Raw genomic sequence first — 23,820 nt, forward strand, 5'->3', positions numbered from 1 at the left:
AACTGAACACATGCTTGCTGAATATAATAATAAAAAAGATACTAGTATACACCAGTTTAATTAGATCAAACAAGTATAAAATAACTATAAATAAAGAATTAAAATGAAATATTAAGGGAATGTACAGCAGATCCAACCTATAATGTTTTTATTAAGATACAGAAGTGCAGCTGGAAGGTTATCACTTCTTCTGTATCCTTCTGGTGGATAAAACAAGTCTTGACATAATTCGCCTACAGCATGACAATTCCGGTCTTAAATTTTCATTAAAGGGTTAGTTCACCCCAAAATGAAAATGAACGCATAAATTACACACCCTCAAGTCATCCTTGGCGTATAGGACTTTCTTCTTTTAGACGAATTCAGTTGGATTTATATTAAAAATTGTCTTTGATCTTTCAAGTCGTTTGATGCCACTCAGTGGGTGTTGCACTGCATCAGTCCAAAAGAAGTTTATAAAAAGCACCCATCCATAAAAGAAAAAGTGTCTCGCATGGCTCCAGGGGGTGAACAAAGGCTTCCTTTAGTGAATCGATGCATTTTTTGCAAGAAAATCAGTTTAATGTAGCTTGTGCCAACAGTTGTTCACAGAAGCATCTCCAGGCTGATGACGTGTATGTGTCCGGTGTTGCACATGCACCAGTGAGTCTCGTGAAATCCAACGTTTTGTTAACAGAAGCAAAGTTTCCGTACTTTAGTCTCCTCTTAGATTGTACCAAAATCCTCTAACATTCTTTACAAATCCTCATTTTGTGCTTCTAATTATTGACTGTTGTTCTGATTTGATCTCTCCACCGCGTTTCCGTGTGCATCACTTCTGAGCGGTGCAAGCACAGCACTGACCTCCATATGTTATCCACCAAGAACTGCTTCAGTTTACAAATGTGAGCGCAAGCTACATTACAGTGGTTATTACGTTATGGATATTTTTCTTACAAAAACACATCAATTCACTACAGGATGACTTTGTTCACCGCTCGGAGCCATGCAAGACACTTTTTCTTTATGGATGGGCGCTTTTTATTAAACTTTTAAACAACTTCTTTTGGAATGATGCAGTGCAACATCCGCTGTGTGGCGTGAAACAGCTTGATGATCAAACACAATTTTTAATATAACTCCGACTGGATTAGTCTGAAAGAAGAAAGTAATTTCTCATAGGATGACTAATTTCCATTTTTGGGTGAACTAACCCTTTAATACACTTACGGTATTACTTCCCTCGCCATTTTACTTTCAGGAACTACAGACACTGATAAGAATACGACTTTATTGTGTTTATGTTGGTCCATATATAATACCAATAGGCATTAACACAGCAAACACACAACATAGTAAAGTAATTCGGTGCGGATGTAGAATAACAGATTCAGGACCCAACATTCCAAAACAAACCGCGGGTAAGAAAAAAAAAAAATGGCGGGAAATCTGACATCGGAATCTCAGATGCGCCAGTTCTTGCCTTCTGCGTTGGGTTTCAAGAGAACATCCAGTTCCTGAAAAGCGATCCGATGTGTGCCATTTAATAAAAGAAACATAAAAGGCGATGGTGCGTTTATTTTTAACTGCTGATAAAAGCAACAAAGCCGTGATTACTGTGAACACAAGGCCAGCTCTGTGCTTTCTGTGAAAACCCAGGAGGAGGATGTCCTCCTTCTCTGGAGAGCCACACCACGCTCGCCCGATTCAATACTGAACTCAAGACATCATAGTTCCAGAACACACTGCTTTAACGGATTAAGATTAATTAAAACATTACTTAATATCTTTAAGCAGAAAACTATATTTGCCAAAGTCATTATCGTTTGGTGCTATCAAGTGATCTTTTCTGGCCTTGGCAAGTTTCATCAAAAGGAATTCTCTTCGGTCCTTCCATTCCTTCAGCTCCTCATCTCCATGTGCCAGCTTACAAAGCTCCTCCTCCGTGCAGGTGCCCAAGAGGAACCTGGAGCGAGTAGAAAGCGATCTGTCAGCGACGGCTGTTAAGGGTTCATGTGATACGAGTGGTGTTAGACTGACCGTTCACAAACTCTGAAGGTTCCTGTGGGGAAGCGATACTGCCAGCAGTTCTGATCGTCCTCGGAGTTGAACACTCGTTCTTTGTGCTTCTCGGAGGTGATATGCTGCTGCCACTGTTTATCGCTGTTGCAGTTCTTCCCACACAACCAGCAATGGTTGCCAGCCTGATGAAACAGCATTTAGAGATTGAGGAATGTAATCAGTCACTTTTAGAAAAGAAAATGTGTTGTATATGAAGTTAATTCACAAGTTGCAAAGCTGAAATTTCAGCGCCATTACTCCAGTCATCAGTGTCACATGATCCTTCAGAAATCATATTAATATGCTGATTTGCTGCTCAATGTTGAAAACTGTTGTGCTGCTTAATATTTTAGTGGAAACTAAATAATTTGTCTTTGCCACATAAAAAAAAATTCATAACATCTTGCAATCCCCAATTTTTGAATGATAGTGTATATTTATAAAAAAATTACATAAATACTTAGGATTATGTAATTACGTAGGATTATTAGTAAATGAACATTCAAATATTGATGAAACCTTCATTTAAAATGGCTATGTACTGCATAATATACCATATGTTTTAAATATATTAATACAAATGATAAGCTTACCATTGACCACCTCGTGATTTTTCATAGTAAGTATGCTGTAATTTACTTGTACAGTCCTATTTGGGTGAAGGATTTGCTCATGAATATTAATTGCATTATCTGACACTTGGCCCAGAAGGTCAAACTCACTGCCTGAAATACAAATGTTGAGTGTTCAAGAGTGTGCGCTATCAGTTAGCCAACTAATGGTATTCATGAATATTTATTAAGTTACGACACAATGCTCCCACTAAGGTTACCAAGCAGTATCTGTATTTCGCAATTAGTGTTCACTCACTATACTCTACCTTACTAATTTTACATACAGGACGTGTTTAGTGTTTAAACAGCTAGAGGAAGCACAACGCACTGGGACACACTGCAGAGATCGAGATGCATTTTTAAGTGAATCAAATTTGAGCACTTTAGTCCAAGTGAAAATAGAGAGATGCATCAGAGCAGACAGAAGCATGCAAACATGAGATAAAACAGAGCCTTGAGTGTGTGTGTGTTGTTCTTGACAATCAGTATTTTGTAATTTCCTTGCCTGTGTGTACCGGACACTCTCAGATAGACCAAGGTTGTGTCAGAGTAAGAAGAGCGTGATAATGATGTGTGGAAATATGAATGCTGCTCAAGTTTCCATACCACTTCCTCAGCGTAGTCAGTGGGCATGTGGATCTGTTTGCCGTTCTCTCTCGTAGCGCTGCTGCTGCTGCTCTCCTCGCTCCAGCCCGGCTTCTGAGACTGCAGCCACATTTCATACAGCTGTTCCATGTCTGCAACTACATCCACAAACACAAGGGATACAGGATTAATCAGTCACAGCATCAGTATCTGGCAGGGCCGGGTGTTCAGAAAAGATGGATCAGAATAATCTGGATTTGGAAATCTTTGCATAACAGTAATAAAGTTTAAAATAAAATCCAAATTGAAAATTGTAATGAAGTGGTGGACTCTGGAATCCATTGCTGCGTCCATATATATATATATATATCCTTTTGTGGTTTATTAAGTTGGTGATTAGTATCATTCTTCAAAATATAAAAGTATTTGAAACGCTTTCCCTATGTGAAGCTCGAGTAGTGTAGAACTACATGTCTTCTCACTGGAATGTGCTTGAATCTCCTTGGTTTAAGGAAAGCACCAAACACAATAAAACAAATATATTCTTCTAACTTACTAAGACAGCTTAGGTCACAGGGGTCATTATGGCCTTTCTCGTCTACAGGATCGATTTACAATTAAAGTATTTTGTTTATTTTTCATCTTTAAACAGAAGAAAATAATGAAGAATATTTTCTGAAACCCCTAGCTGAGAAAAAGTACTTCATATCAGGATGTGTGGGAGCAGTTCCTGATAAGAGCTTGGGTTTGAACAACCCAGCCTTGAAGAAGTTGTGTTTTCTTTGTGTGTGTGTGTGGGTGTGTGTATTAGTATCTGTCTGTGTTGGACTGGTCTCCAGGAAGAATCGGAAACTGTTCCCAGGATTTGAACTTTATGTATCCGTTTTCCTATGATTTAACCAATCAGAATTATTTTTACCCAAGTCTTAACTTAGCTAGGCACCTCTGTTAGAGTAAAACTACTGCTGTATTGAGAGTGTATGCAGAGCAGCCTACAAACTCCTCAGAAGTACTGAATCTGACTTCTGCTGATGAAACTTCAAACTATTTTACTTCAGTTGACCCCTGGTCTTCATTCATATTACCTGGTCCTTGGGTTTAATTGTAAATTCCCCTCCAGGAATAATACTCCACAGTTTTACTGTAGTGTTGATCAAATAAATGCAGCCTTAGTGTCCATGAGAGATTTTTTTTTAATAAACTTTTTTAAAGAGCCACACAGATGGAAAATTCAAAAATGACCTGTATTAGAGTTTATGATGTAGCTGTCCATCAGTGTAAACAATGTGCAAAGTAATTAAACCAAAAAGTACACGATTTATAAAGTTATTGGCTTCTAAAGTAAGGAGTCGACTCTGAATCGCTGAAACGAGTCGTTATAGATTTCAAATCTTTTGCCCATCTCTATGTACGTCACTAGGAGCACTTTGCGTAATAATCTCCGCCTACCGTGTTGGGAGAAACGGAACTCTGACCTGCCCCACCCCCCACACAGACGCTCTGGTTGGTGTGATAGGATCATGTCGAGGAGACAGTGCGTTTTTAATTGTAAAGGCAAGTTTGTTTTATTTTCACTGCCAAATAATGAAAATCAGAAGAACCAATGGCTAAAATTAATTTTTACCACAATACCAGAGCAGTACAACAAATCCTTGTTGTGTTCACAACATTTCACTGATGACTGCTTTTCTAATCTCGGTGAGTACAAGGCGGGATTTTCAAAGCGTTCGGCCATAAGAGAGGGTTCATTACCTACTTTATTTAGACCAATGAGCATCTCCGAATCACAACGCGAAGTATGATTGAGAAGTTATGTGTCTGTTTTCTCCCGAGTGTCTTATCAGTATGTGTGCTGTCTGCAACCTGTCTGCGCTGATTGTCATGTACAAACACGTCATTAAAATGAAGTGTAACTCCGTGATTACTCAACGAAGAGACATGAGAGAGATATCTATAGAAAGCTTGACATGTCTACTTTAAAACTAAACAAGTGCTGCCTAAAACAGATATTCTGTGATAAAGTAATCCATACGAAAACAACGCAATGTCTGTTTTTCATGTCTCCCTTCGTTATATCTAATGTGACCACGCCCCCGCGCTAAAAGTGCTATTCAGATTCAAACTGATGCGCGCGGCTTGAATACACCCACACAGAAGAAAAAGCAGCGAGACTGTTCAAGTGTTTTATTTTACTTTTTGCTTCGCGGTGAGAGGAATAAGACATAATTCACCCCAAACAGATGCTAACGCATTGTTTACCGTGGAGGTGTGTGCGGAACAACCAATCAAAACTGACTATGTTAGTTGACCAATCAGAGCACAGTATGCTACCGAAAGGTGGGGTTTAAGGAAACTGAATCTTTTGAACAGCTTCGTGCGAACCGTTTGGGGATCTCTGACAATTGAGGTAATTTTAAAATGATATTTTGACAAAATGACAATGTTTTTTAACCTTGGATGGATTTAAACCTAATGTACAGGACTTATAAACAGTGATAGGAAGCTTAGAATTTTCATCTTACTGGCTCTTTAATCTTACTGACCACAGATTTGAACAGTAGTGTATGAATCAGCTTACAGCTATTGTTCTGCTGTCTATCAACAGAACAGGAAAGCTGTTTATGAGGAAGTGCAAGCTGGGATATTTTAATTAAACATTACTTTAAACAAACAAAAAGACGACATAACACTGCTCACTCTATTGTTTGACATCATCTGAAACGTTCGACCATTAAAGCTAAGCTAAAGTAAAACTGAAAACACTGAACAACTATTCTGCAAGCAAATTAAATAGAATGTATATATATGGCCGTAATGCATTTAAATGCGCAGTGAACTTACTATTGTTATCTTTCATGAAGGTCCACAGATCTCTTTCCTCTGTGCTGTGAGCAAAGGAGCAGTTTCCAACGTACTGACACTTTTTGCCAGCTGCCACATGCAAACAAATCTGCGAACATGCAGCAATAACAATTATACAAGAGAAAATAAAACATCAGTTTCAGTTCGTATTAAAAACAAGGGTTCATGTTTTTAGCGTTGAAGAGAAATATTACACCTACCTCAAACTGAGCAGGAATGGGCTTTTTGGTTGGGAGCGATCGAACTGTAGTCCACTTTTTTCGTTCAATAGAGCTAACCAGAACCACTCGTCTCTCTTTTGACCAACTGGCCCACAGAAAGGGACACATGATGACATGCTATCAGAATACTGAACTCAAAATTGCGATATTTTGCGAATTAAAGGAAGTTTACTTGAACTGTATGACTTTATTTCTTCCATGAAACAAAGGAAACTTATGTGGGGTTTGACAAAATTAAGAGTAAATGACAGAATTTCCATTTTCGGATCATATGAGCTGGACTCACGGATGCCGGGCCTTTGCACTGCAGTACTTCTTGTTTTTGTCTGGCTCGCTGACTTGGCCATTCCTCCAACACTGAGCACACACAAACTGCATCTTCAGGTTAACTGGTCCAAATCTGCGCAGGGCCGGTGGGAGCTCCTATGGGATTGGTATAAAAATAACACAAGTCATCTCTTGCAGGTATATACACTATCTATTAGTGTGCATGTAAATATTCTACCTGAGCATGAAGCGCAGCATCCATATTCCAATATTTCTGTGACTCCTGGACGATACCTTCATGTGTGATACCTGAAATAAACCAACACAACACAACAGTTAGCGTTTCCCGTCAGCCTTCATGTGGGATAATGCACGATCCCGAGCGGCAGCTCACTTTGTTCACTCTGCATCATCCATACTTTGAGCTCGATGAGGCTGTGGGCGTAAAAGCAGAAATCCTCCCGCTGGCAGCCGTACCGTACCTCATGCCTACACAGATCCATCTGGCAATGAGGGATGTATGGACGGATTTTGGAGTACCTGATGGTTTTGTCCCTTAAAAAGTGTACAAGGCACCTGAAAGAGAATAAACAAAACCAAAAAAAAGTGTTAATGCAACATCACTCTAACCTTTACACTGTGTAAGGACCTTAAAATTTAATGCAACCAACTTTCAAACAAGTCATGTCAAGGTGTGGGTGAGAAGTTGGACCTACTGACACAGTAAAAAAAAAAAAAAAAAAAAAGTATTTTCTAACAAAAAGACACACTGAATCCATTGCCATTAAAAAGTCATTAATTCATCAGCATTCACTGCAAAGCATGAATCTGCACATTTAGTGTTTGGACATATCTTCACGCTTACTTCTTTTCCTCAAATGTATGCTTTGTCACCGGGTGAGAGCACAGACTGGGGTTGTCCTTATTGGTTTTGCTGATTATTCGGGGTTTGTGATCAAAGCACACCTACAGACCAAGTCACACACATGTTAGATATTTGTACAGCTTCTTTAAACTTTAAACCAATGCAAATTTCAGCAATGACGAAATACAAACAGAGAAACTAAAAATCCATTCCTCCGAAAACAGGTCATTCCAGTTCAATGATGAAATGAGAAGGTGTGTTAAATACACAGTCAGCTGCTTAAAAAACAAATCTCCAACAGGAAAAGGGGCTTATCATAAACTTGATTTATTTTGGTCAGGTGACCTCCAGTTAGTCATAGCTATAAATAAGCAAGCCATTGAAACAATGGTGCATTTTACCTCACAGAGGAACATGAATATCCCATGGTGCTCCTGTAAGATTTTGGGCACAGTCAAATTGATCTTCGGTTTAGATCCATAAGGATCAGACAGATTTTCCCTGCAGATGAAGCCTTTGCGTTCTAGCGTCCACACGTCTATTTCCTCTTGGCAATAAGCAAAGGTACAGTGGCCAAGATACCGGCATTCTTGTCCAATCGCCACATCTATAAAGCAGAAGTTTTGATCATCTTAGTAAATAGTCTGAAACTGTAACATAAAGCTTCAAAGGAGATCACTGTAATTACCTTTGCAAATATAGTAAGGCCCCATGTACTGGTTTTTAGTGGGTCTCGGCCGAATAAGCTTCCATGTTGAAAGTTCAGAATGTTTGGTTCTTCCCAAAAGGAAATCTTTTTTGCATTTGTGGTCCTCTGGAAGGTAAGAGTAATCCAGCACTCCTGGTCCTGTAAACACAATCAGGTGATTAAGAACCGAATGCAAAACCTCTGTGTTTGCATCTTTAAAAGGTCATACACTGGAAACGCTGCCTAGCAACACTCCTGCATGACTGCCGCTTACCAGTTTTAATGTAGCATGAGGAACAGGCCTGTTTAAATTCATGGGTATCAGCGAGTGGGTTCTTGGCAAGGTCTAACTGCGGTGGATAATCCTGCATAAATGTCCTATCGGATGTGCTGAAACCCATGCCGATGGGTGGAATGGTTGGCACCGACATGTCGCTATTGCTCAGCTGAAAGAGAAAATAACAGATTAACCAAAGAGCACAGCTGAATGTTCAGGAAAAGGTTTATCACACTGATGTAGATGAACTCTTACCTGCATGAAATGATGCTGGCTAAAAGGTTTATCTGGTCCATAAGGAATTAAAGAACAAAAGGGAAAACAGAAATGAGCAAAGGAAACAGTGGCAGCAGGGTCCAAAATTAACCTGTTAAGAGTTAAATGGTAGTAAACAATTTTTTTTTGACAAAAAAAAAAAAAAAAAAAACCATTCACATAACACTACATGGGATCAATGATATAGGCTAATACATTAAAATTTCAGTTAATGACACTATGGGTCTCATTCACTAAGCTTGCGTACACAAATGTTTGTGTGAAATGTGCGTGCGAATGATTCTAAGAACAAATCGAAAATTTCTAGTGCCATAAAATGATTCATTGCGATTAAATGCATCCAAAATAAGTTTATTAATATATATATATATATTATATAATAAATAATGTATAATAATATTGTGATATATTATTTATATACTATTACAATTAGTAATGTTTCCAAACTTTTGGTCTGTACTGTATGTTGCATAAATTTATACTATCTATTATTAGCCTATCCATAAATACATTTTATAATAATAATTATTAAATAATACGATTTCCTAAAATGTTTCAATACATTCCATCATATACAGTGAGAGAGAGAAAAGCTGCATTATATGTACATCTGTGAGGTTTCTGTATGTATGAGCATGTATGAGGTGCTTATTGGAGCACTGGTGAGAATGACACACCTGGCATTGCACGAGGATCGGGCGAGTGTGGAAGCTCGTTTCCACCTCAGAATAAAACATCTTAATAGAACTGCAATCATCTCGCAACTCTGAGTTAAAAAAGTCAATTGTGAGATAAAGTCACAATTTTTTTTTTTTCTGTGATGGAAACAAACTTCCATAGGCGAGAGCACATCTGCAAACAGCGGCAAGTTTGCCGAGAGTCGTGTTTTAGATTACAAGCTGCTGTGGTTAAGTTCAAAAACATATCAATACTCAGTTCATATAAAATTATCTGTAATAGCTGTATATTAATAATCTGTAAGCGACATTACTTTTGGATCCAATATAGTTGACACAGCATCATCTTTTAGTTTCAATCTTTTATGAAATTGGGTTTTGAAACTCACAGGATGTTTTATAGTGCACTGACCTTTCATAGGTCAAAAGATCAAGGGAATTTCAGTTTCTCAGTGCATGACCCCTTTGAGAACAAATTAATGCATGTACAAATGTATTTTTCATGAGATACTCATGCGTACAAATACAGAGTAATCCATGCAATTATTAGTGAATGAGAACCAGTGTCCCATGCCATTCACCACAAATACACCAGGAAACATGCTCAATACTGTAACACTGGTGGGTAACAAATATTTATGGTTGGCAAATGATCTAAATACATTTTTAAGTGAGGCAAATAACTACTTTTGGATCCTGGTAACAAGTGTGTTCAGATGACCGAAGCCCAAAGAATACTTCTGTATTGATGCAACAATTGTAGTCTATGTCTTTTTAACATTTAAGCCATTTGATAACATGTGGAGAGGTACACTAAAAAGTTAAATTTTTCTCTAATGTCTGCACTTTTTCTCTCTAGAAATTAAGCAACAAAAAAAAGTATGTTGTATTTTATACTAGATTTCAACACTGGTGTCTGATGTTGTTGCATCTCCAGTAGATTGTTATTTCTTTTTTCAATTGCGAAACAGAAGGGCCAGTGTCGCCACAATAATGAAAAAAATGTGGGTGCATTATGTACCATGCTACTATTGCGTCACACGTAGCGGTGGGCGATGTAGCCTCAAAATTATATCACGAAATTTCAGGAGAATTTGCAATAATGATGTTAATGACTATGTATATATAAAAAATTGCAGCCAGCAGGCAGCAGCATTTATTAGTGTCATCGATGACACATACTACCTAAAATAAAGTGTAAATCTATTGTCATAAGGTGGCAGCAGCTGCTTCAAGTGTCCAAACCTGCTTTTACATTCTCGGACACTCATATTTAAGATTCATAATTCATTTAAAAGCATCTGGCATGTAAATTAGTAAATATCATAATTTCCTCCTGTTTTTTTTTGCAACCTAATATAAGTTATAGGAGTATTAATTAGTTAATAAAGAAACTTAATTCGAATGCTCATTATATTAGTGTTAGCCGTGCTTATGGTAACGATTAACTACTCTAATAACAGCATTCATTTAAACCCGACATTCAAATTAAAATATTTAATAGTTTTCATAACAGAAGGGTGTTTTCCACAGCCTTGCACTCTATTTGTGTCGCCATATCTATGCAAATTCATTCTCTTCCAGCAGGAGGCGCTTGTAGAGCACAAGAGAGGTTTCCTCGGTAACGGCTGTAAGTTTAAACTGGTGAGGTGTATTAGTTCATTCAGGCACGGGAGGAAGTGAAGAAGAGCTCGGTTTGGTCTCAGTTGAGTTTTTCCTGTGTCTTCTGAATGCTTTAAACTGTTTTGAATGTTTCAATTGGCAAGGCTTAAAACATGTGCAATTGATAAGCTTTCGCGAAGACGCGCATGTCGTCTTTTTACACTGGCCTCAGGCAGTTGGTTGAAGTCACAGACCCTTTCTCCACACCGCTTTAATAACGATATGCTTCTCGCCTATTTCTGAAGATAAGAGTGTGTGCTCAAATGTACTCTAGACCCCGTCTCACGATACTTTGTCTTCATACACTGATCAGTCTGCGCAGTGCTGCTTCATGTCAAACACACTTATCAGGTTTGTGGTGGAGTTGTCGTGCGTGCTAGGGAACATATCCACCATATGTCGCTATATCACTGATGTTGTGATGAGACACTTTTCTTTATCATGTAAAAATGTACAGCGTGGACTACTTTATTGTCGTGGACTGTATGAAATGGCACACCTCCAGTCACATGCACTGTATGCATAACCTAGTGTACATATAACAACCAAAACATACTTTGGGATTAAGATCCTACTTACTAAGAAGCCATGATGAGCAACGCACCTGTAGGAGAGTCTGAAATTGACAAACTATCCAATGAATCCAGAGGAGATGAATATGTGTCCAGACCAAGAGAATAGGATGAAATTGGCTTGTGATACAGTGCGGGCAAATTTACTGTGCACGGCGGAGCCATACTCAAAAACGGATGGCCCAGGTGTGAAGGCATGAGCAAAGAACTTTGTATCGAACTACTGACAGCAATACTGGTCGGTAAAGGAATAGGTCCATCCACTGTGGGAATATCCTGTGTGAAAAAAAAAAAAAAAACATTAACATGTCTTGTACACACTCAAAACAAAAGCAGATATGTGGCCCTTCTCAGACTTACCAAAGATGACTCTGGAGGACTTGCTCTGTCCAACAGCTCATCCAGTTCATCCCCAATAATATCTGTATCATAGTCCATGCGGGTGTCTGGTACCGTGTAAGAGTCACTGGGCCTGGTTCCATTGGCCAGAGGCATATGTACGTGCATGGGAACAGGCTCTGGATTATGGGACTCAACCGGGACGACCGGGGGTGAGATCACACCAACAAGAGGCTTGGACTCTACTTCTTCCTTCTCACTCACTGTCGAACACAATGGCATGCTGACTTGTACCGGGCCGCCCATGCCCTGCATAGAATGGTCCACTTCTATAGAGACAAGGAGGCAGTGCTAAGCTTTTTTATTTTTATGTATTATACACACACTACTGTTCAATATTTCAGGGTTTGTAAGGTTTTGTTGTTATTATTGTTTTTCAGTCAATGGTGAAAATCAATAGTAGATTTCATTTAAGGTCCAGCAGTTTAACACTAATATTGGACATAAAAAAACATGTTAAATATAAAGTATTCAAAATGGGTAAGTGATATATTTGGAGTGAAGTTTAATTGAACTTATGCATCAGTCAAACATCCTCCGTGCGGACAGTGCGCCGGAACAAGAATGAGATGTGTTCTAACATAACTATGTATGTGCATGCATCCCATTATAGTGCGGTGTGCATGAAAATAATAACAAGGCTTACCGTAGTGGTTCTCACGTGACTACGTGACTTCTACATCAACACTTTATAGTGTTTGTTATAAGTTAAGTGATCAATCCTTAAGAAAAGGACTACGTGAGAACATATGGATGTTATGATTTTGTCTTTTCTTTATTTGTAATGCCAAGAAAGAGTTAATCTCTCATGTATGAGAAGAGCGCGTTGCCGTGTATAAACCATTAAATGTGTGGGACACCAACTCATTTTCTATCTCTTTTATTTAATGGATTTAACGAGTTATCTGAGTCAAAGCGTTACAACTTCAGTGACTAACGTTACAGGCTCTAATCCTCTACTGTGTGCCTACGCTAGGGTTGTGCAAAAAATCAAATGCGATTTTCATGCACATCTCATCAGTAAAAACGCTCCTTTAATTGGAAGTATTATCTCCAACACGTGTGTTCAGATCAGGGTTGCCAGGTTTTCACAACAAATCCTGCCCTGTTGCTTCTCAAAACTAGTCCAAAACTAATCGCGATTCCAGGAGGTTCCCAGATAAAAAAAAATGCTTCCCGGGGTTAAAATATACGTTTTGTTTTTTGACATTGTTGTCTTGGTAAAATTTGCATTTTAGGGGCTAAATATCACGTTATTAGTATTGGGGTTGCTTCAAACCGCGGACATGAAAAACAACCGCAGACTTGGCAACAAATGGTTCAGGTGGAGCACCAGTTACTACACAGAGCCGTAGTCTACCGACAACTAACACAAAATCGCTTTCAAAATCGACAAAGAATCGCCACCGATTTTAAAATCGATTTTGTGTAGATTGTCAGTGAATTACGGCTCGGTGTAGTAAATGCCAATACTTCTAATTACAGGAGCGTCTTTACTGATGAGATGTGCATGAAAATCGCATTCGATTTTTTGCACAGCCCTAGCCTACGCACAGTGTGTGTGTGTGTGAGAGAGAGAGAGAGAGCGAGAGATAGAGAAATGATAGAGAAATGCGGTGCTGAAGTGAAATAGGTTGATAGCCGAATTATAATAGGCAGCCTAATTAAAATACAAATAATAGTTATTATTATTATAAATTAATAGGAGAAAGAGCATAATATCTACTTGACTATCGACAGAGAAATCTGCTTACATCGATATTTCTGACTATCGTTGATGCACGATAATATCGTCTATAGGCACAACCCTAGCAGCCATTACTCCACTTCAGTGCCTTCCTTCAGAAATCAGTTGTGCCGCTTACTATGTTTATATTATAATATTTATAAAACTCTTTTCATATTATTTTCATATTTTTAATTTTCTTCATATTTTTAATAAACAGAAAAAGTAAAAAGCAGTTTATTAAAAAAAAAAACATTGTAACAGTATAAATGTTTTTACTATCACTTTTAATCAATTTTAGTGTATCCCTGCTGTCTAAAAGTATTAACTTGCTTAAAGAAAAAAAAACATCTTACTGACCTCAAATTTTGACCAGTAGTAAACATTAGTGATGACAGGTATACACTGACTTACCCATTTCAATATCCTCCACAGAGGAAGAGCTGTGAGAATGCTGTTGGGAAATAAAGCATCTCAGTAGGGTTGCTGAAATTAATTTTAAAAACACACACACACACACACCATCCTACCTTATTAACCGCTCCTGATAGACTTGAACCGGGCAAAACATTTAAAGCAGGCTGATCTCAGAAAAAAAAAAAAGAAAAAAAGTCTGATCAGAGACAAATAAATATGGATTATGAGCTTTATTTTCCCTGCCACAATTATTCCAACTAAATATTTTTCCCCAACTAGCTATAAAATATACACACCCCTAATTTGATTTGTTTTTGTTTTTTACCTTGCTTCGGACATAAGCCTTACGGATTTTCAGTCCCAACATTTTGGCAAGCTCCTGGGTCATTTCAATCACATGAGTATCCTACAAGGCAAATGAAACATGACGAACCAAGCACTGTAAAAAGGCTTAATTAAAACCCAAGAGTAAAGTGCTCTGACCTGAGGCACTGCCATGGAGCATTTAGCAACCACCTCGTAAGCCTCTTGATGTCTTCCTATTTCTTTCAGACATTTGGCTTTCCGGTAAAGAGCTCTGTAGTTGCTTTCATTGAGTTGAAGAGCTTTTTCAGAGTCCTCAAGGGCTTGATCATGCAGTCCCTGCATCATTACGGTGAATTAAATAAACCAACAGGGACAATTAACTTTGCAGCATAAGCGGTCTTCAAACATTGCATGGAAAAACACTGCTTGCTTGTACAATTCCATTCAACAGTTTTAGGTTTTCATATTTTGAGAAGAATTCTATTAAGCTTAGCAAGGCTGTAGTTTTTTGATCAATAATGCAGTAAATACGGTGCACTTTAAAAACAATCAGTTTTCTATTATATTGTATATTAAAGTGTAATTTATTCCTGTGATAGTAAAGCTGAATTTTCAGCATCACTCCAGTCTTCAGTGTCACATGATCCTTCAGAAATCATACTAATATGCCGATTTTTTTATTGCATTCCAATATCGATTTATTTAGGCAACTATTTTATTGATATCAAAAAGATGTGACACTTTTTAGGATTCTTCAATTTGAAATACTATTTTTGTAAGACTATAAATGCCTTTGCTGTCATTTTTGATCAGTTTAACACATAAAATAATAAAAGTTGCATGTCCACATGGATGCGTATTCTTACAATGTTCAAGTAGGATGCAGCACGGTTCGCATGAAGCTTCTCTCTCAGGTTTTGCGAGATGAGGATGTCCTCTGATCCCGCGTACTCTGCTATGTTTAAGGCCTCTGTGTACAACTCAACAGATCGTGCCCAATCGCCTTCAAGGAACACATCGTTTCCCTCGCCAAAAAGATTCCTCACCAAACTCTGGATGAACACCTAGAGGAACGAAACAGCGCACAATATAAACATCTAATGCACACCTGCGATCAGCGCTGGATTGATTGGGAGTGGAAACCACAAACCTCGTACTGCTCTTGAGTGCCAGGAAAAGGCAGGGTAGACCTAAGATCGAGCAGAAGATTGAGAAAACAATCTGAAACCATTATAACACAGATGCAAAGAACATGTGCAATGACAGATTTGCCGATAAACAACATGTCGTGAATTAGTGAGGTTAAAAGCCGTGTGTAATTTGCATTCCAGAAAGTGTTTGAACCGCAACCAAATTCCTTTGATAGGACAGAAAAAAAAACATCAGTGGGTGAAGTCAGCCTGAAACTATTTCTCTCTTTTTCCCCCTCTGAAGTCACTATATTCGTCTCTTCATGATCGAAACTTGTCGAGGCTCACAAGTTTTCACTCTGAACACTTACTGAATGAACTGCAAGCCCTTCTGGATGTCCTGCCAGCGGCTGCTTCGGTCCTGGCCCGTGGCTGACATCTTCCCATGCGCGTGCGCGACTTGACCGTGGTCAACACCTAGGAGTTAAACAATAAACATACACAGACATCAAAAAGATACATTTAATCAACACAGATTTCCCCTAAGTATCACGTATTGACATGTCTTATAGTGAAATAGTAAAAGTATTCCTGTAAAAAAGAAAAAAAAAAGCAACGTTTTCTCAACAGTGATATGATGCTCGACTTTTATTCATGCAAAGTGATTCTTCAGAACAGTTCGGTTCAAAGAATTGATTCGGTTTAATCAATTTTCGATGAAGAAAAAAAAAACAAACAAAAAAACAGAGGAAACCAGGAACACACACACAGGTCTTGTGTGCAAGCCAAATGTTTGGTCACGCAAACTCTAGTTTGAACAGTCGCTAGGTAAACTAGCATTATAGCATTTTTACCGCGCACCACTGCCCACTCACACAGACACACAGGGGCCAGACGAGGATTACGAACGAGAAAAAATACAGAAGACACCAACCTGAAAAAATGACTCACCTTAAATAGATCAATTTTCAGCGGGAAAGAGAGCGCCCCATACAATCACAAATGTTTTCATATGCTCTGTTCGTCAATCCTGTCTCTTCTTTGGGCAACGTGATCTTCGTGACGTGTCTTGCTCACTTTTTTCGCTCAGCGGCTGAAGAAGGTTACAGCGCCCCCTTGAGACACACTCAAAAACAGCTGCGTTCATTTCCACGCGTGGCATGCTGACTAGATAAATCAATATAAAACATACAATTGTATGTAGGCTATGTATATTTTTTCTATGGTTTTCGAACATTTATTTAATTTGCAATCAAATTACTATAGGAAATTATAATTGTGAGCAGTGTTTGAACATTGGTTAATTAATGCATCTTATTTTACATGAAATGGCAGCACATAAAATTGCTTTGTTATTGCTATGTACATTAAAATTCTAGGCCAAACACCTGCAAAAGAAAACAAAATCCTAAAAATCCCTTCTTTATAATACAATCAGTGGACTATTTTTACTGACTTTTAAACTACTTCCAACTTGAAAAATAAGATGGATATTGAATCTGTCTTTGCACAGATTAGGCTACTTTTCAGTTTCATTTAAATAGCACTTATCTTTTTGTCTACTTACCAAATGAATAAATGCACAAGATTGAACAGTAATTTTAAATGACTTTTAAAAAAATACGGGGGATTTCAATTATTTTGTAGAAGGTGAAGAGAAACACCTGCACAACTGTGACCCTGGAGCAAAAAACAATTGAAATAGAGATGTATACATCACCTGAAAGATTTATACATCGCCTGAATAAATAAGCTTGGAAAAAGACTTTTTGGAAACCAAAAATTATTTCTCTCTCTCCTCTCTCTCTTTGTAAAACACTTTTTTCCCCTAAATTATTTTCATATTGCATATTTTTTCTATTAATTTTTTTGTTTTTGTTTTGAAAGTATGGTAAATACTGGTAAAATGTGCCCATTTGAATTAAATAACATTTAGTCCTTCCGTCTCATAGCAGCCTACAAAATAATAATAATAATTAGTAGAAGTGAAATCTTATTGTAGTCTTCAAATCTAGGTACGGTCTTATGTTTTAAAACCACTTACAGGGAAAGTTTGGTCCCATCAGGTTAATGACAGTCATGACACATGCTGCTGTAAGTATTTTCAGTTTCATAAATGAGTTTATGAATTGTTTATGCAGTAGAGAGCAAATAGTGGACCTGCTGACTTAGGTTCTATCTGCATTCTGAGTTTTTAGATATTGACCTTCAAAGATTTTGCATTCCATACAGCAAAAGTGATATGAGGAACAAATCTATTTCATACAGGAAAATGGCAGAGACCCTTAATGTATTCTAAATGTGCAAAATCAAAATCCTTTCAAATGTTTAAAAGGGGATTTTTGGTACAGGTCAAATGCAGATAGAATCTTCTAATTCTAAAAAGTCATTTTCCGCTTGGAATTTTTATTAAGGTTCTATCTTGCAAAACTTTAACTGAAGCAAAAATTGTAAAGGAAAATGTACTTACTTGTTTTAAAACATAAAATGATTGTTTTGTGAGACTTTATTTGGAAGACAGGAGAAAAGTGCACGTTGGAGAAGCGCGTGCAGATCAGAGGCTTTGGCTTATTTTCAGCTATGAAGTTGGAATTATATTCATTATAATGCGATTTGACTACACTTTATTAAAAGCTTATTTCAGTTCTTGAAACTCAGCAAAAAATTGTTTGCTTATGATTTTAAAAATACCCATTTCAGCATTAGAACAATCAGAAACATCAGCAAAGTTTTAATAAGTTTACATTATGACAACAAAAAATAAACTGCAGGGAACATTCTGGGAAGATTCTCTTTAGGTTATAAAATTCAACCTAAAAATAACCTGCAGGGAACATTCCTAGAACATTCTTTGGTTCCCAAAAAATAACCAAATGGGAACCTAATGGGAATGTTAGGGGCATAATCTCAAAACTGTCGTTTTCAGTGTCTTCAGAAACAACATTTTGATCGCTATTCACATCCACCATCAAATGACTGTGGCACTTAAAGCCATTCAAGTCAGTTACATTTTTCACAGATCTGTGGTAAAAATGAGTGAAACACCACATAGCGTGGTCATTGTCTATGAAACAGTGACACTCTGAGAAATAAAGGTGAATTGTATTTATTGAGTCATCAGATACTTAAAGGGGTCATATGACGTGATTTAAAAATTTTCTTTCTCTTTGGAGTGTTAAAAGTTCTTGGTGCATAAAGAAGATCTGTAAAGTTGCAAAGATTAAAGTCACAAATCCAAAGAGATATTCTTTATTCGTCCATGCCCTCCTAAAAATGGCTTGGTTAAACATGCCCCCAAGTCTACGTCATGATGTGGGAAGATTTGCTTAACACCGCCCAAATGTTCACGCAAAGAAAGAAGGTGTAACTTTTATTTTCACTGTAATATAGTTGCTGCCGCTGTCGCCATGTTGTTGAGATGCTGTATGTTTCATTGTGAAAGCAAAAATACTTTGTTTGGTCTTCCAAAAGAGGACAAAACAAGAAGTCATTGGTTAAGTTGTATTTACAACACTGTTTCAGAACAGTTCAACCCAAATATTCAGATGTGTGCTGCGCAGTTTATGGAGGACTGTTTCCAGAACCAGTAGCCTGCAATGCTTCTGTGGTCAAAGGCTGTTTCTATAAAGTGGGACAGTAACAACTTTGTAAGGAGAGTCCGGCACTTCTGACTCACAGTCAGTAATTCAAACGTGAGTTTTGAGCAGGGTTGCTTGTCGTTCCGCTGATCACAAAAATAGACATAGTTTTATGTTTATGCAATATGCAATGCGTAAAAAGACAGTATAAGTCATTATAATCAGTAATTATGTGTCCACAGGATGCAACAAATGCCTAGTTTGTAATGGGTTTTATTGGTTTTGTCTCATCGTGCTGGGAGACTGCACCACAGTATGATGAGGGGCGTAACATTTCAGGTTACACTCTTGAGGTATTCGGCCAATCACAATTCACTCAATAGCAGAAAGATTAGCTTTGTATAAACCGACGGGTTTTGGAAATGCCGGGCATAGAGGAGCAACAGTAATGTACAGTAATTAAACCTTAAACCGCATAAACACATTTAATTAAACCAGATACACACAAAAAATTTCCTTTTTAGCAACGTCATATGACCGCTTTAATTATTGTTGCACAGAAAAAAATATACTTACATTGTTACATAGTCCTACCTCCTGTCGCTTGCACCCTGCACACTTTTTACAAAAATAAAAAATCAGAAAACGGACATTCTTCATGCTGTCAATGAGCAGTCCAGCATGACAAAGAAAGATGAACCTGATTGGTCCTCTTGTGTGCATCTGAAGTGCTGATTGGCTAGAGATAGATTGGCTCACAGATAGAACCAGACAGGACCAATTTAGAGTTCGACTTTGTAAGATAGAACCTTTATGTTTAAAAAAAAAAAAAAAGTCCCAGAATGTGCAGAACTCATCAAATAATGAATAAGTTGTCACAGAATAAGAATATGTGTATAACTCAGTTTTGACAAAAATGCCAGAGAGCACAGTGTGCTGGCGTGTTCGATCATGACCTCCCAGTTGGCAGCTGATCCAGCTCAAGCTGTTTGAATGGAAAAGCTAACCAGCCCTCATAGGGCGGTCCCAAGCTGAACACCAAACCAGTCATCAGAGGGGCTACATTATCCAACACTCCCAGACCTTAACTTTTCACGTAATTTTAACCCTGAGGAAACAGCAGCCTCCAGGAGTGAGAGAGTGTGAGGATTACAGTAGGAGTGATGTCCTGAGATTACTCAGTATCTAAATAAAGCCCAGCACTGAGGAAGTCTGTTTATCCGAGACCGAGCAGAGACTGGACTGTTACCTGTGAGCACAATGACTGCGCTGTATCACACATTCCTGCTATTTACAGGTGAGGCTGCTCACTTCTCATTTAACTATTCATTCTCACACTGCTTTCTGATATCACATCGACATTTTTATTAAATTAAATACGATTAGTCCGCTACTAGACATGTAGTGTTTGTGTGAATACTAGGCTATATATAGCTCATTCATTTATTAAAAAAAAAAATTGTTAAAAGCTACTTTGAGTAATGCATTTAGAATTTTTAGAATGCATGCATTCACTCATAGCTTGTAACAGTTAATTATAATATATTAAAAACTTTTCGAACTTGCACAGTTGTGAATGTTTATTTTAAAGTTTAAACCTAAGCTTGCTTTATTTATTTATTAAATATTATTTTATGCATGTAGGGCAGAGTGGACAAAAGTAGACTGACAAGTTACTTGGGGGAAAAAAAAATCACTTATAATTTGCTAGGAAATTTAATAAATAATTACAAAGAAATGACACGTAATACAATATTTAAAAATTATATTTTGAAGTAGAAAGACTGAAATAATATTTGCATGTAAAATGAAAATTTTACAAAATGAACATTTACAGCAGAGATAAATTACCAGAGCAATTCAAGCAAATCATTAAAATATATATACTTATGACTAAGAGCGAAACTGTCATCATTTAGACCCCACACAACTGGCATCTAACACTTCATCAGTGGAATCTGACACTGCATTGGTGAAAAATGGCCCTATTCTTTCCTTGGGAAACTCTGGACAATAAATTTGAGGTTGTATCGTGAGACTTAGCTATAATAATGTATGTAAATGTAAGCGTTACAATAACTTACAGAAATGCAAATGGAATATTGTATTATAACACAGCATTATAAGTGGCAAACTATTTTTAAACAGAGAACAGTGTTATGTTAAATATCTAGTAAGGAACTAAATATTAAATGTCAATGAAAAGCCTTGACTAAATTCAGCATTTGCCTCTTTTCAGTCAGTATGGCTTCCCTGCAGCCACAGAGGTCTTTGCGGAGCAAAAGGGGTTTGCTGGAACTAGCCGGCGTGATCAAGTGCAGCACGGGACGATCAGCTTTGACTTATGCGATGTATGGATGTTACTGTGGTCTCGGGGGTCAAGGGTGGCCCAAAGACAGAGCGGACTGGTAAGACCACATTACCTACAAATATATAAAGTTCTGTAAAACAGAAGCAACAAATATTGTTTTTCAGTTCGCTTTTTCTTGTTACATTTACTTCATGCATATTGGTCAAAGTGTGTCCCTTTCTGTGGCATTCCCTCAGACATCTGGAAGAGGCTTACTCCCAGCTCTCCCACACACAAAATTACACTTCCCCTTAACCTCAGTTTAGGATGCAGAGACCAATATCGCCGTTCTCAGTGAAAGAGCTCGTCGGAAGTAGACAACAGGATGAAAACGAATAAACAAACCTGCTGATATTATTACACCACATTCCACAGAGGGATCGCTCAGACTAATCTTACAAAGTCAGCAGTTTATCTGGCTGACATTCTCAGCGGCCCTCCATGTATGAGATCACATTGTATTTCTGCAAGTGTACTTGAATTATATGTTACATAATGACAAAACAATTCAAAACCAGACAGAACTGGGCTAGGTTCTCCGAGGCGTTTCATTACAGATAATCTCAAGGGCATTTGTTCTTCTTTAGGTGTTGCCACAAACATGACTGCTGTTATGGGGATGCAGAATTTGCTGGGTGTCAGACAAAAATCGACCGGTATCAGTGGACGTGTGAAGAAGAGGAAGTTGACTGCGGTATGATGTGGTTTTTAGATATTAAACTGGCATATCTATATTCTTTTAGAATCACTTTTTACATTAAAACAGCCTGGGGTCAAATAAGAAACGGAAAAATCCAGTAAAAGGGAACGTAAACTTGTGGAAAAAATATGACTATGAATGTTTTGCTTGGTCTTTTACGCTAGCTTCAGGAAGTAGTAATAATACTGGGTGTGTATTATAACAGATGGGAGACTTCAGGCTAAAAAGAGGCTGTGTTTTTAACCAAACCACACAATATTTTTAGATCTTGTTTCTGCAGTAAACACCATAACGTGCTATAGAAAACACTCAGTATATTGCTGAAGAGGCATAATGCATGGTTAATGTATGGTTTCCTTTGCTCTGTATGCAAACTACTCATTTTACACAGACAACAGTATATGTTTATGTCTTCAACACAGATACACTTAATGACAGATGTGCGAAAATCCTCTGCCGATGTGACAGGGAAGCAGCCAGATGCCTCCGAAAGGCACCATACAACCAGAAATATGCTCTGTGGCCAGATTTCCTCTGTGGATGGGTTTATCCTACCTGCAACATTTACTAATGCCAGTATAAAATTTGGTAAACAAATCTTTTTGAGCTTGTATTGTATGTTTGATGCTTATTATAGACTTTATATTGTTCAAATCATTTCCATTTTCTACTTAAAATTGTCTTTTATATTTACATAGTTGACTATCAAAAGTGAATGGATTAAAATATGCACAAAATAATCACAGTATTGCTCATTTTTTTTGATATGGCACAGTTTTTTTGTGAATAGCACTCCACCACTTTGGTCAGTAGAGAGAGGGGCTACTTGTCACGCTAAGAATTTCTCAAGATTTATTTAGACAGATATGTCAGTTTAGACAAATATGTCACAAACAATAGGTACAGGCATACTAAGGCCACTGAGTGATTTATAAAAAAATACTTAAAATCAATCTTAAATATAACTGGAAGCCAGTGTAAGGACCTGAGGACTGGTGTTCTATGCTCAGATTTTCTGGTCAGAATCCTGGCAGCAGCGTTCTGGATGAGCTGAAGCGGTCTAATGGTCTTTTTGGGAAGGTCGATGAGGAGACCATTACAATAGTCCACCCTGCTGGTGATAAAGGCATGAACAAGTTTTTCCATGTCTTGGCTGGAAACAAAACATCTAATTCTTGCAAAGTTTTTGAGATGATGGTATGCAGATGTAGTTACTTTTCTGATATTACTACAGAAACACACACAGATTCTTGACTTGATTTTTAGTTATTAGACACCTAGAGTCAAGGTATGCATTCACCTTGAGAACTTCAAACTTTGTTTCCAAATGCAATGACTTCAGTTTTCTCGTTTAACTGAAGAAAATGTTGGCACATCCAACTGCTAATTTCATCAATGCATTGGCAGAGGGAGTCAATGGGGCTGTTGTCTTTGGCTATAAGGCTAGGTAAATCTACGTATCATCACCAACATAGCTGTGATAGGCAATTTGGTTAGCATTTCACCCCCCCCCCTTTAACTGTAGGGGGCTCCAGCATCGCAAAAACTACAAACAGTTGCTTTATGGCATAAAATGACTTAGAACCTTTCTTTTACTGTCTATGCTTA

The 23,820-nt window shown here is 37.7% G+C and overlaps 2 protein-coding genes across 2 annotated transcripts; one reads left to right on the forward strand and one right to left on the reverse strand.

Annotated features, from left to right (window-relative positions):
• Window positions 1-1,256: 1,256 nt before the first annotated feature.
• Window positions 1,257-16,720, reverse strand: zc3h7a (zinc finger CCCH-type containing 7A). The gene is made up of 23 exons (XM_052550791.1): window positions 16,536-16,720; window positions 15,956-16,061; window positions 15,605-15,644; window positions 15,321-15,518; window positions 14,632-14,790; window positions 14,474-14,554; window positions 14,262-14,312; window positions 14,146-14,185; window positions 11,967-12,274; window positions 11,639-11,882; window positions 8,675-8,706; window positions 8,417-8,588; window positions 8,143-8,301; window positions 7,856-8,061; window positions 7,455-7,555; window positions 6,984-7,165; window positions 6,828-6,898; window positions 6,609-6,745; window positions 6,302-6,407; window positions 6,081-6,189; window positions 3,261-3,397; window positions 2,020-2,183; window positions 1,257-1,945 (listed from the first exon to the last, which is right to left on the reverse strand). The coding sequence occupies exons 2-23, from the start codon at window positions 16,021-16,023 to the stop codon at window positions 1,756-1,758; spliced, it is 2,955 nt and encodes a 984-aa protein (XP_052406751.1). The 5' UTR covers window positions 16,024-16,061; window positions 16,536-16,720; the 3' UTR covers window positions 1,257-1,755.
• A 3,488-nt stretch (window positions 16,721-20,208) lies between these two features.
• Window positions 20,209-22,952, forward strand: pla2g10 (phospholipase A2 group X). Its single transcript, XM_052550814.1, has 4 exons — window positions 20,209-20,459; window positions 21,402-21,570; window positions 22,100-22,206; window positions 22,635-22,952. Exons 1-4 carry the CDS (start codon window positions 20,423-20,425, stop codon window positions 22,781-22,783), a joined length of 462 nt encoding a protein of 153 aa, XP_052406774.1. The 5' UTR covers window positions 20,209-20,422; the 3' UTR covers window positions 22,784-22,952.
• The last annotated feature ends 868 nt before the right edge of the window (window positions 22,953-23,820 follow it).

The sequence above is a fragment of the Carassius gibelio genome, chromosome B3 (genome assembly GCF_023724105.1).
Source record: "Carassius gibelio isolate Cgi1373 ecotype wild population from Czech Republic chromosome B3, carGib1.2-hapl.c, whole genome shotgun sequence".
In the NCBI taxonomy this organism is placed as follows: Eukaryota; Metazoa; Chordata; class Actinopteri; order Cypriniformes; family Cyprinidae; genus Carassius; species Carassius gibelio.

What these genes read in the sequence shown, in the direction of transcription:
- pla2g10 (XM_052550814.1), top strand. Translation starts at nt 20,423, where the DNA reads ATGACTGCGCTGTATCACACATTCCTGCTATTTACAG. An exon ending in CCCAAAGACAGAGCGGACTG is followed by an intron (nt 21,571 to 22,099) that starts GTAAGACCACAT and finishes GTTCTTCTTTAG; the next exon opens with GTGTTGCCACAAACATGACT. An exon ending in AGAAGAGGAAGTTGACTGCG is followed by an intron (nt 22,207 to 22,634) that starts GTATGATGTGGT and finishes TCTTCAACACAG; the next exon opens with ATACACTTAATGACAGATGT.
- zc3h7a (XM_052550791.1), bottom strand. Translation starts at nt 16,023, where the DNA reads ATGTCAGCCACGGGCCAGGACCGAAGCAGCCGCTGGCAGGACATCCAG. An exon ending in GCCTTACTATATTTGCAAAG is followed by an intron (nt 8,062 to 8,142) that starts GTAATTACAGTG and finishes TCTGCTTTATAG; the next exon opens with ATGTGGCGATTGGACAAGAA. An exon ending in ACCTTCAGAGTTTGTGAACG is followed by an intron (nt 1,946 to 2,019) that starts GTCAGTCTAACA and finishes TACTCGCTCCAG; the next exon opens with GTTCCTCTTGGGCACCTGCA.